The 13690-nt window shown below is 39.7% G+C and overlaps 1 protein-coding gene across 7 annotated transcripts in view; it reads right to left on the bottom strand.

The window, feature by feature from the left end:
* Window positions 1-13690, bottom strand: part of TRIM37 (tripartite motif containing 37) — a 223966-nt gene that overhangs the window by 71667 nt on the left and 138609 nt on the right. For all 7 annotated transcript variants that reach the window (XM_071210891.1, XM_058283891.1, XM_058283895.1 and 4 more), the window contains 3 exons: window positions 10911-11039; window positions 10398-10587; window positions 2908-3026 (listed from right to left, as the gene is read on the bottom strand). In XM_071210891.1, the coding sequence (XP_071066992.1) occupies window positions 2908-3026; window positions 10398-10587; window positions 10911-11039 (438 nt within the window). The remainder of the gene's footprint in view (window positions 1-2907; window positions 3027-10397; window positions 10588-10910; window positions 11040-13690) is intronic.

Here is a 13690-nt window from a genome sequence, read left to right as displayed (position 1 = left end):
TTTGTATTTTATCTATCAGCCCATCCATCTGCCTCCCTTCAATCAAAACCACCTTGGGAAACGGACTTGGCCCAGTGGTTAGGGCGTCCGTCTACCACATGGGAGGTCCGCGGTTCAAACCCCGGGCCTCCTTGAACTGTGTGGAGCTGGCCCATGTGCAGAGCTGATGCACGCAAGAAGTGCCCTGCCACGCAGGGGTGTCCCCCGCATCGGGGAGCCCCACGCGCAAGGAGTGCGCCCCTTAAGGAGAGCTGCCCAGCGCGAAGGAAAGTGCAGCCTGCCCAGGAATGGCGCCACCCACACTTCCTGTGCCGCTGACAACAGAAGCGGACAAAGAAACAAGATGCAGCAAACAGACACAGAGAACAGACAACCGGGGGAGGGGGGGAGGAATTAAATAAATAAATAAATCTTTTAAAAAAAAAACACCTCGGGAAGCGGACTTGGCCCAGTGGATGGGGCGTCCGTCTACCACATGGGAGGTCCACGGTTCAAATCCTGGACATCCTTTTAAAAGAAAAACAAACAAACAAAACACCTCAATATTGTTCAGGTATCGTCCCTCTTCCACATGGCCATGTGGAATGGATGGTGGCAGGGAGTATCAAATGTTTGGACTAGGCCAAGTATGATAGATTCTGATCAATGAGAAATAAGGCAAAGTTAGAAAGTTGTTGAGGTGCTTCTGGGAAAGGTTTTTCTTATTGATAAATATAAATATATAGGATGAAATAATCCTTCCCCATTCTAAGGATGGTGTTCTGATTCCACATTTAATTTGGAATTGCAGCAACCATTTTGCAACCATGGAGGGAGCTAAGCCATTTCATGAATACTGGCAGAGCATAAGATGGAAAAAACCTTGATGGCATTAACAGCTAAATTTTCCAACCCTGAAACTGCTCTATTAGGTGAGACTTCTTGTTAAAGAGAGACTTCATGGAAGAGGGCAAACTTTCCTTATTGTATAAACCAGTTCTTTGAGTTTTTGTAACTTATAGTAGAAGTATCATATAGATAGAGAAAATAAAGGTTCCCTGAGAATTAGCTCAAGCTGATGAGAACAAGATCCCATTGGTCTCTCACAAACACAGCATATTCCAAGAGGCCCAGAGATTCATTTGTCTACCGTATTCCCTACTTGCAGCCTCAAAAGCTGGGCACCTTTCTCATTGTTTATCCTGAGTCTCTAGCTGTAAACAGAGGTGTTTTAGATAACAATAAAGTGCAAGAATGTACTCCTTGGCACTGATGATTTTTACAACAACTTTTCCTATTGAGTTCTACGTGCTTTGTATCACAATAATCCTTACATAAAATGTGTTATTGAATAACACTAACTTCTTGGCTCTAAACCCTACCTGAATAATCCCATACCTTCAAAGACTTGAAAGTATACAACAGAACCTAAATGTAGCCAAGCAAATTCCTCTCTCCAATTTAGGATAAGTTGTCAATAATTAGCTTTAATAAGAAATGAATCTGATGTCAAAAATTTCAGTGCTTTTTTTTTTTTCATTTGACCCAGCTTTTTACATATAAAAACTGCTAATATATTAGAATCTAGAAGTTCCAGACTTCTTCCAGAAAGAAGTCCATGTCATCTCTCACTTAGATTAATTTAACATGCTTCTTACCAGTCTCCTGCTTCCAGTTCTATACCTCATCCTCACCTCCCAAAGTACATTCTCCAAAATGCAGCTAGAGTAAGAATTTTAAAACACAATCTCATTATCTCACTGCTAGCTTAGACCACCTCAAAGTGAAAGCCCAAATTCTATCTAGGATATATATAATATAATTCCTCGTGATGTGACCTCTGCTTCTCCTCTGGCCTCCTCATTTACTATCGTTCATCTGCTTATTCCTACTCATCCCTTATGTTCTTTCCTTCTTACAGTTTTAACAATCAATTCTTCTCTTTAAAAATCCTTTCCATTTAAAGTCTTCTACTGTGCACCACAGGAGCACCAACTGAGAGGAAAGAAGAAAATGTTTACTATTTAAGTGAAAAAGCTGAAAATGCTGCCACCCATGCACCCTTACATAGGACAGTCAGAGGTAGGTGCTGGCACTGTATGTATATTTTGACAACAATTCATCAATCACTGAAATTCAAATGAGGGCAGAGATGAAAGGGGGCAAAGTTTCACTGAGAAATGAAAACAAATTTCAATGTAAAAATAGCAGCAGGAAAATTAACATTCTTTTCTTCTTTTCTTCTAACATACAAAGGCCACAGAAAGGAAGGGCAATACACACAGCCTGTTTCAAGGACCTTCTGTTATCCAAAATTACAACGTATCTTCTATGCTTTAAGATTTTAAAAAACGAACATGGAAGAACTAGTAGAAGAAATAGTAGGAAGTGTAATTAACAGTGAACTGGCAGAGAGATTTTAAAAGCATTTAGAGCTTGGAATGTTTCTACAAGAAAAGCAAAGCAATCTACAGATGTTAATTAAGACTGACTTTAAGAGACAACATAATTTTAACACTTGGTATTCTAATTAGTTGTTTGGGGCCTATGAGCATACATAATTCATCTCTGCCTATCCAGCAAAAAATTTAATGCCTGGTATTATAGAAGTGGCACCATACCAATAATAAATGAGAAGATAAATTATCAGCAGATATTTTTCTCCTACAAATACCTCTTCTAGTAAGACATGACTTTTATGTAGAAAATTATCCATTTTACCTTCCTCTGTGCTTAACATCCTAGTCAATCAAATTCAGTGGCATGACTGCTCTGTTCAGATAGTGATGAGTCGCAGAGCAGATGATGGCTCAAAAATATTTTTACTAAAATATATTTTTACTAATATATTTATTCACTCCCTACCACCACCACCAAAAAAAAAAAAGGTAATTACCCTACCCTTTCCCTACCCAATTTAAAATTCACCTTCCTCAATGGCAGCTGAAGCTCCTTCAGGTGGTATAGATTGTAATTCCCCAGTTGCAGAATTATTTTCCAAATCAGTCATTTGAATTCCTTCCAGACGACCTCCTTTAGCATTAGTTCTACAAGAGAAACAAAACAATTTGGTGCTTTTGTATAACAAGTCAGAGATTTATTTTCCTCTTGTCTTAAAACTGAACATGAAACTAAGTAGGACATTTGTAACTGGGGTTTTTATATTAATTTTCAAAAATTAAAAAAATATCACTAGAAGATTCACAAGGAAGGTTATGAAATGATGGCTTGTATCAACATCAATACCCTGGTTGTGATACTGTATCGGAGTTTTACAAAATGTTGCCCCAGAGAAAAATGAATGAGGTATACATGAGCTATTATTTTATTTTATTTTTTTTTAAGATTTATTTTTATTTATTTAATTCCCCTCCCCTCCCTTCCCCCAGTTGTCTGTTTTCTGTGTCTTTTTGCTGCGTCTTGTTTCTTTGTCCTCTTCTTGTTTCTTTGTCCGCTTCTGTTGTTGTCAGCAGCACGGGAAGTGTGGGTGGCGCCATTCCTCGGCAGGCTGCACTTTCTTTCGCGCTGGGCAGCTCTCCTTACGGGTGCACTCCTTGCACGTGGGGCTCCCCTACGCGGGGGACACCCCTGTGTGGCAGGGCACTCCTTGCATGCATCAGCACTGCGCATGGGCCAGCTCCACACGGGTCAAGGAGGCCCAGGGTTTGAACTGCGGACCTCCCGTGTGGTAGACGGACGCCCTAACCGCTGGGCCAAAGTCCGTTTCCCGAGCTATTATTTTTTTAAATATATTTTTAAATTTTCTTTTAAAAAAGATATTTAGATTACATAAACATTATGTAAAAATATAGGGGATTCCCCTACACCTCCCACATTTTTCCACATTAACAACATTCTTCATTAGTATGGTACATTCATTACAATTATAGTTTATACTGTAGTTTACACTATTTCCCACACAATTTTGTGGGTTATGGCAAGATATGTAATGGCCTGTATCTGTCATTGTAATGCCATTCAGAACAATTCCCAAATCCCCAAAATGCCCCCATATTTCACCTGCTTCTCCCTCTCCCTGCCCTCAGAACCTCCAGTGGCAACTGCCTCCACGTCAACGAAATAATTTCTTCCATTACTAGAATCACAATAAGTCTACAACAGAATACCAGTAAGTCACTTTAGTCCACAGTTTATTCCCCAATCCTGAGGATTCTGGGATGGTGATGTCCACTCCACCTCTAATTGAGAGGGGGCTTCAATCTCATGGGGCAGATGGATGGAACTCTCTTGCAGTTGTAGATGCTCTCGGTCCCTTGGAATGGTCATTGTCCATCATCATCTCCTTGTTAGTTGTCCTAGATGAGCCAATGAACTGGAGAGTAGGTGTTGCCACTCCATTGAGATTCACGGTCAAGCTGGCATATGGACAGCCCAAAGATTTTCGTCTCTTGGACGTACACCTATCAGGACGTACAACTATCAGTGCTAGTACTAATTATAGGTTCAAATAGAAGGGTCAGAAGAGCCATGTTCAGGGAAATCAAAACTGAGTCCAATGGGGGAGCCTAAATTCCAAGGTAGGGCCCACAGGCAAGAATAAAACTCCTGAGCTATCTGCCCTGGCCATAGTGTCGGGATGTTTCCAGAGCCCTCATGAGCCCCACAGTTTGAGGTAGTATTTGCTTTGGCAGTCAATGAGATCCTGCTGAAACATGCATAAGCATAACTTCTAGAATGATTGTCCCACTCACTTTGAACTGTCTTAGCTATGTAAACTCATTTGTCTTTACTTTTTGACCCTTTTGGTCAAGGTCTTTTTCCAGTTGCACTGTTAGTTGGTGCCTGGTAGTAATTCCTTGGTGTGAAGGAGGTTCATCCCCAGGACTCATGTCCCATGCTGGGGGAAAGGTATGCATTTATACGCTGAGTTAGGCTTAGAGAAAGGCCACATTTAAGCAACAAGGAGGCTCTCAGGAGTGAACTCTTAGGCACCCTATAATACTAGGCTACGTTTTGATTTCAAGTGTAAAAGTTCATAAATACAGTTATCAATATTAAGGGCTTATCAATGGATGATCCTCCTTCACTAGTCATTGCCCCTCAATAACTCAGGGGCCTGTATTATTTCCTACAACACATGTGAGCCTAAGATTATCTCAATAAAAATAAGTTTAAGCTCTAATAATATGTTCTCATTAATGAAGACTTTTTTTTATTGAAGTATTTGTCTCTTGAGTTCCTCACAGCTTTTAAATATACATTTAAAAATTTTAAAACAAAGAGCTTGGCTAAAATTACACACACATTAAAAATCAGGAAGCAGTTATTTTAATACTGAGGAAAATATTTATTCAACCAGTGTTACCAAACTTGCCCAATGATAGGAATCACCCAGGGCTCTTGTTAAAAATACAGAATACATGGGGTTCTAATTAATTACCTACAGAATGAGAATATTCAGAGGATGTGGCTGAGAATCGGTATTTTTAATAAAGATCCCAGCTGATTTTTAAAGTTTGGGAACACTGTACTTACCTCTGTGTATTTGCTGTATTCTATTCTAAGATAACTCTGTAGTAGAAAATTAAAATCCAAGGTTCTTTAATAATTTTTTTATACCACTGGGTGGTATGTCAGTTGCCAACTGCCTCTCAGTTCCAAATCTACCCTTCTTTGCCCTGCTCTGTGATACTGTAAACATTTCTCCCTTTGCAAGCTGGCATAAATTTAAGCTTTGTCAGTTAACTGCATTTGTTCTCTTCAATTACTCTATTTTTTTAAAATCAAAGTTTCAAGTTTATAGAAAAATCATGCAAAAAATACAGAATTCCCACATACTGCCTATTAGTCAGCCAAAGGGGTGCTGATGCAAAATACCAGAAATTTGGATGGTTTTCATAAAGGATATTTTTTTGGGGTAGGAGCTTACAGATACCAGGCCATAAAGCATAAGTTACTTCCCTCACCAAAGTCTATTTTCACGTTTTGGAGCAAGATGGCTGCCAACGTCTGCGAAGGTTCAGGTTTCCTGGGTTTCTCCCTTTCCGGGGCTTGCTTCTTTTTCCTCTGCGTGCTTACTTCCTGGGGCTCCAGCTTAAGGCTTCAGAATCAAACTTCAACATCAAAAACCCTTAACTCTGTCCTTTGCCACGGCTTTTATCTGCAAGTCCCCACCCACCACCCCATCAATGCCCTACTGACACATAATCTGGGCAAATAATCTCATATGCCCAGAGGAAAAACTGGTTTACAAACATAATCCAATATTTCTTTGTGGAATTCATCAATAATATCAAATTGCTATACCACCCTATAATTAACACCTTGCATTGGTATGTTCCATTTATTACAACTGAAGAAAGAACACTTTTATGATTGTACTATTAACTATAGTCCATAGATAACATTAGGGTTCCTATTTGTGTTGTGTACTTCTGAAGTTTTTTAAAAATTTCAATTCCAGTAACATATATACGACCTACAATGTAACCTTTTTGAGCCGATTAAAATGTATAATTGAGCACTGTTATTACATTCACAATGCTGTACTACCATCACCACCATCAATTACCAAAACTTCTCCGGGAAGTGGATGTGGCTCAAGCAATTGGGCTCCCGTCTACCATATGGGAGGCCCAGGGTTCAATTCCTGGGGCCTCTTAGTGAAGGCAAGCTGGCCCACATGGCAAGCGGGCCAGAGCAGAGAGCTGGCATAAGCAGAGTGCTGGCCCACGCGGCAAGCTGACGCAAGCAGAGAGCTGGCACAGCAAGATGACACAACAAAAAAGAGACACAGAGGAGAAACAGTAAGAGATGTAGCAGACCAGGGAGCTGAGGTGGTGTAAGAGATTAAGCACCACTCTACCACTCCAGAAGGTCCCAAGATTGGTTCCCCATTGCTTGCTAAAGAGAAGACAAGCAAACACAGAAGAATGTACAGCAAAGGGACAGAGAGAGCAGAAAAAGGGGGGTAGAAGATGGGGTAGGGGTAGGGATAAATAAATCTTAAAAAAAACAAAACAAAACAAAACTTTTCCATCAACCCAAAGAGAAACTCTATACAATTTAAGCATTAACTCCCTATTTCTTATCCTGAGCCCAGCCTCTCATAACCTAGGTTCTAGTTTCTGACTATGAATTTGCTTAATAAAGGAAGACTTTTGAGATATATTATTGAGTGGGAAAATATGGTACCCCATTTGTATTAAAGAATTACAGGGTCACAGTTGCATAAAAATTAAGAAGATATACCACACTGCAGGAATATGTGTAGATGAGGGTGGGGGAGGTGTAAAACTAGGCAAATGGGAGACAGGTATGGGGAAATTTTCACTTAACATTCTTTTCCCCTTCCATTTCTGAACCACTTATTTACATTCAAAACCATTTTTAAAAAATCATGCAATGGAAAAAGAAGTAAGCTGGATAACAATACATGCACCAGGCTGAGAAATACAATTAATTGTAAAATGAGCATTATAGGGAAGAGCTGGAAACATTTGTACAGAATCTTACCATCTAGAAAAGACCCTATGTTCAACATGTTCAATCTACATGACCAAGAGTAGATGTAAATACGTATGTAACAAAAGAAAATACAAAAGCTAGTTTCAACTTTAGCTTGAAAGGAACATGTATAAATTAAGACTATGGAACAGGGGGGGAAAGACTATCACACCTTTTCACTGTTTAAAATTTCAGCTAAACCACAAAACTAAACCACCAGCTATCCCTTTAGACACAATGATTATTCAGACATTTAAACTGCATTAAATTAAATGAATGTAAGGGATTTTAATCTTTCTCTAAATTTAATTCAAGTTGCTTTTAAAAGTCTCCAAGGTAGAATCATTCCATTGTTTAAATTTGGAAATATATTTAAATCCATGAAATAGAACAGCAGATGGATTTTAATGGCTCGGCTCATGTAGCACATGCATAAACAATATACTCTGTAATTATTCGAGCTTTAAAATGGATGGAAGTTTAATTAATCTGGATAGGATTTGAGTTTATGTTTCAGGGTGGTGTATGTGGCAATTTCTTAAAATAAGACAGCAATAAAGTTTGCTGCACCAACTGATTCTTCCTTTTATGAAAGATTTCCCTACAGCATGTGATTCTATTTGGTGGCCTTTACTCATATAAAACTTATTTCAACTTAGGAGTTAATCCTCTCAAACTCTGCCACTGTATTACCAAGTTTCTGTAATATTCCAAATCCTTTACTGTCATTTCAACAATGTTCACATCTTCACCAGAAGTAGATCCCATTTCAAGAAACTACGCTGTTTGCTCATGCATTAAGAAGCAACTCTCATTCACTCACGTTGTATCATGAGATTGCAGCAATTCAGTCACATCTTTAGGCTCCGCTTCCAATTCTAGGTCTCTTGCTGTTTCCACCACATTTGCATGAAAACAATCTTACTGCACATCTTCATCAGAGCTCTTCAGTGACCAGGTACATTCTCAGTGAACAGTAATATTTTGAAAGGAATCTTTTTTTTGAGCAGTAGATCTTAACAGTGGGCTTAAAATACTCAGTAACCATGTTGTAAACAGATGTGCTGTCATCCAGGCTTTGTTGGTTCACGTGTAGAGCACAGGCAGAGTAGATGTGCCATCATTCTGTAGGGACCTAGGATTTTCTGAATGGTAGATGTGCATCAGCTTCAACTTAAAGTCACCAGCTGCATTAGCTATTAACAAGAGAGGCAGTCTTTCCTTTGAAGTTTTTAGCCAGGCATTGACTTCTCACTAACTGTGACATCCTAGGTGGCATCTTTTTCCAAATAAAGGTTGTTCTGTCTATATTGAAAATCCGTTGTTTGGCGTAGCCACCTTCATCAATGATCTTAGCTAGATTTTCTGGTGAACTTGATGCAGCTTTCCCATCCACCTTGCACTTTGATGTTATGGAGGCAGCATGTTTCCTTAAACCTCATGAACCAGCACGTGCTAGCTTCTAACTTTACTTCTGCAGCCTCCTCACCTCTCTCAGCCTTCACAGAACTGAAGTGGTAGAGCCTTACTCTGCATTAGGCTTTGGCCTAAGGGAATGCTGTGGCTGGTTTGATCTGTCCAGATCACTAAAACTTTCTCCATATCAGCAATAAGACTGTTTTGCTTTTTTATCATTCAGGTGTTCACTGGAGTAGTACTTTTTATTTCCTTCAAGAACTTTTCCTTTCCATTCACAACTTGGCTAAGTTTGGTGCAAAAGGTCTGGCTTTTGGCTTGTCTAGGCTCTCGACATGCTTTACCCACTTAAACATTTCAAGCTTTTGATTTAAACTCAGAGACAGATGACTCTTCCTTTCACTTGGACTTTTAGAAGCCACTATGGGATTATTAATTTGCCCAATTTCAATATTGTTGTGGCTTAGGGAATAGGGGAAACCCGAGGAAAGGGAGAGAGACAGGGGAATGGATGGCAGGTTGGTAGAGCACTCAGAACACACATAATATTAAGTTCACCATCTGATTGGGCATGGTCTGTGATGTCCCCAAAACAATTACAGCAGTAACATCAAAGACCACTGATCATAAGTCAACAATGACATAATAACAATTTGAAATATTGCAAGAATTACCAAAATGTGACAAAGAGACTTTCCCAACATGCTGTTGGAAAAATGGTATCAATAGCCTTTGCTCAACACTGGGTTGCAATAAAACTGCAATTTGTAAAAAAATACTGAGTCTGCAGAGTGCAATAAGCACAGTAAAATGATGTATGCGTGTATGTTGTTGTTGTTGTTCTTACTGTTGTTTAAGGAGGCACCGGGGAATGGACCTGGAACCTCATATACATGGGAAGCAGGCACTACATCACTGAGCTACATCCACTCCCCATGCCTATATGTTTTGCGGACATTTTCATGAGAAGAGAGATAAACAGTGAGATAAATCAGAAAAGTAGCATTAAAATAAAATTACTAGAACTGGGAAGCATGTGTAGCTCAGGAGTTGAGTGCCTGCTTTGCATATATGAGGTACCAGGTTCAATTCCTATTAAAACAAAATAGAAAAATAAAATGAAATAATAAAATTACTAGAACGGCTTTGTTCCAAAACAAAACAAAACAAAACAAAACAAAAAGACATAATACAGCACAGCACAAATGTCTTTGAAAATATGGGATGGGGAAAAACCTGAGGAAAAAAAACCTCAAAAGGTAAAGCTCACACTTTTTTTTATGCCATTATTATTAGAACTTCTAAGTGAAAATGAGCTACAACATATTTAAACTAATCATCTAGTACTATCTCAGCCTATTTGTTTTTTTTAAAAAAGGACTGTGATACTTTTATGGTTCCATTTTAATAATAAAACAAATGAACTTTCTGTCCACTAAAAGCTTAACAAAATTTATTTTGTTCATGGTTATATAGACTTAAGAGGCCCAAATGAAGTTATTAGTCTATTACATAAACAAAATAACTTAATTTACCCCAAAGTGACCATTTTCCTCCTTTTTTCAACAGTATGTAAGCCACTGAAAACTGCAACCACAACAGCATCCGAATCCAAAGCTTTACATTGCTGGTCTTCAGTTTTGGGGAGCGTGTCACTGATACTGCCATGTGTTAAGGCTTGCGGAGAACTGTACCTGCTCCCAGTCTGAGAGCTTCCTGGGGAGCCTGTGGAAAAAGGAAGGGGATATTCAGAAAGGAGGCAAATAATGCAAAAGTTCTTTCTCAAGTTTCCATTTTAGAAAAAAGGGTATCACCACATATACATTTTTAACTGCAGAAAACATCAATATATCCCAATGTTTCTGATGTAAGTGACTTAAAACTATTAAGTCCAATCTAACTGGAGGACTGATTCTGTCTTTGTGAGATCAAAGATATTTCAAATTAATTTCAGTATTCTTGGTGCTCAAGATTTAAAGTTACACCATAATATCAATTCACAACAGACAACTACCTGCCATAATTCCATTCTAACTCCCCAAATTTACCTTCAGTTACAGTTTGACTGTCTCCTTTGGAATGACTATTTTCTCCAGAATCCACTGCTCTTCGAAGTGACAAGCTACCCACAATACTGGACCGAGACGGCTTGGGTGAATTACTCTTCTTATTTGTTGCTGCAAAGACATGTTAAAACATTTCTAAATGTGACCAAAGAACATGAAACTCACTACCTGGGCAGTAAAAGATTTACTCTTACCAACCATGGAAGGTGCTCTGTCCACTATGTCTAAAATAAATAGAATAATATACATGTAATCTAAAGCTTAAAAAATATTTTAATTTGGGAAGCGGACTTGGCCCAATGGATAGGGCGTCCGCCTACCACATGGGAGGTCCGCAGTTCAAATCCCGGGCCTCCTTGACCTGTGTGGAGCTGGACCATGAACAGTGCTGATGCGTGCTAGGAGTGCCCCGCCACGCAGGGGTGTCCTCCACATAGGGGAGCCCACACGCAAGGAGTGCACCCCATAAGGAGAGCCAGCCAGCGCGAAAGAAAGTGCAGCCTGCCCAGAAATGGTGCCACACACACGGAGACCTGACTCAACAAAAAGAAACACAGATTTCAGGTGCCGATGATAAGGATAGGAGCAGTCACAGAAGAACACACAGCAAATGGACACAGAAAGCAGACAACTGGGACAGGGGAAGGGGAGAGAAATAAATAAAAATAAATAAATCTTCAAAAAATATATTTTAAGTAAATAAGTAAATACAAAAATGAAAAAAATAATAAAAAAGCCCCCCTCAATCAGAGTAGGCATCACTATCCCAAAATCTTCAAAACTGGCTGGAGAATGAACGAAGTACTAAAGTAGACTCATTATTATTCTATTGTTCACTTATTATTCTAGCAATGGAAGAACTTGTATCATTGATATAAAGACAGTGACCACCAAAGGTTCTGAGTGAAGGGAGGAAGAGGAATAGGTGTAACATGGGGACATTTGTGGGATTTGCCTGACATTGCAATGATGGATATAGACCATTATATATTTTGTCAAAACCTATATAATTATGCAGGACACACTGTAAACTCTAAGGTAAAACTATAGTCCATGGTTGGTACCAATGCTTCAGTATGTATACATCAACTGTAACAAATATACCACACTAATGAAAGATGTTTTTAATGTGGTAAAGCATGGGAGGGTGAGAGTATGGGTTATATGGGACTCCCCCATATTTTTGATGTAATATATATTGTAATTTAAAGCTTTCTAAAAATAAATATTTTAAAAATTAAACTAAATTAATAAAATAAAATAAAATAGGATACTGTGACCCAAATGGTTTATTTGGGGTTATATGCCAAAAGCATTCCTGTTTTGCTGCTTATGGTGCAGAATCTTAACTTTAAAAATGGCAGAAGAAAACTCATACCAGATCTGTTCTCTAATCTCAATGCAAATAAATAAAAAATTAACAACAGAAGTATAACCGGCTTCTGGAAAGATGGAGGACTAGAAAGACTCAGGACTCTCTTCTCCTCCAGAAAAAACAGCTAGAGGATAGGCTGAAACAACCTAGGAAAAGATTTTCTAGAGTTCTAGGACACCAGGTGAAGGCTGGATGCTGCCCAGAGGAGGAACAAAGGAAGGAAATCAGGACAACAGAACTCTGAGTTGAAAGCAACAGCTGCTCTATTGGTACCATCACTGAGACTAAAGACACTTCAGAACTCTCAGGCCTCTGGACCTGCCACTACAGACAAAGGGGGTTCCAGGGATCTACCAACCCAAGAAAGGGGAGAGAGAGGGACACAGCCTAAGGCTGACTCAGCTTTTGACTCACAAATTTGGTCTGCCTTGTCCCAGAAACCCTTCCAGGCTGGGTGGGGCTGCACCACTGTTTGCCTAGGGAGCCAGCAGAGACTAAACATACAAGGCCCTCCCAATCTTCTTCTCTACTAACCCCGACATCTGATTGCTGAGGACTCCGAAGGGAGTAGAAATATTTCCTAGGCAGGAAAAGGGAGGGGGCTGCCAGAGAAGGATGGAGAACTGTCTCAGAGAAAGTTTAAATTACAAGGCTCGCAGTCTCCATACAGTAAACTCTATCACATTGATCCCGTCTATGTTGCAACAAATACACTGGGACCAGGTATTGAACTGAGAGCTGTCAAAGAGTGCTGTCTGCTGGCAGACCAAGGCAGTGTACATGAGAAAAGAAAAATAAGTGGGAAAGGCTTTTTCTGGCCTCTGTAGCCTGCCTCCCCAAGGCCCCAGGAAGCAAGTCTATAACCAATTACTGGGTTCAGTGCCCAGTTTTGAGAAACCAGCAGGGACAATCCTAACAATCGAAAGTCAAGCCAAGAATCAAATTTGCCACTAATTCCCTACAAATAGAAATAAATTGAGCATCTGAGTAAACTACATCCTAATCAGATGCCTAAACACCAGCAAACTATACTTCTAATTTTTTTAAAAAGATTTATTTATTTACCACCTCACTCCCCCAGTTGTTTGCTCTGTGTCCATTTGCTGTATGTTCTTTTGTGACTGCTTCTATCCTTATCAGAGGCACCAGGAATCTGTGTTTCTTTTTGTTGCATCATCTTGTTGTGTCAGCTCTCCATGTGTGCAGTGTCATTCTTGGGCAGGCTACACTTTCTTTCGTGCTGGGGCGGCTCTCTTTACGGGGCGTATTCCTTGTGCATGGGGCTCCCCTACGGGGGGGACACCCCTGCGTGGCAGAACACTCCTTGCGTGCATCAGCACTGCACATGGGCCAGCTCTACATGGGTCAAGGAGGCCCGGGGTTTGAA

The sequence above is a fragment of the Dasypus novemcinctus genome, chromosome 21 (genome assembly GCF_030445035.2).
Source record: "Dasypus novemcinctus isolate mDasNov1 chromosome 21, mDasNov1.1.hap2, whole genome shotgun sequence".
Lineage (NCBI taxonomy): Eukaryota > Metazoa > Chordata > Mammalia > Cingulata > Dasypodidae > Dasypus > Dasypus novemcinctus.
This window is presented reverse-complemented; position numbering and strand designations above follow the sequence as displayed.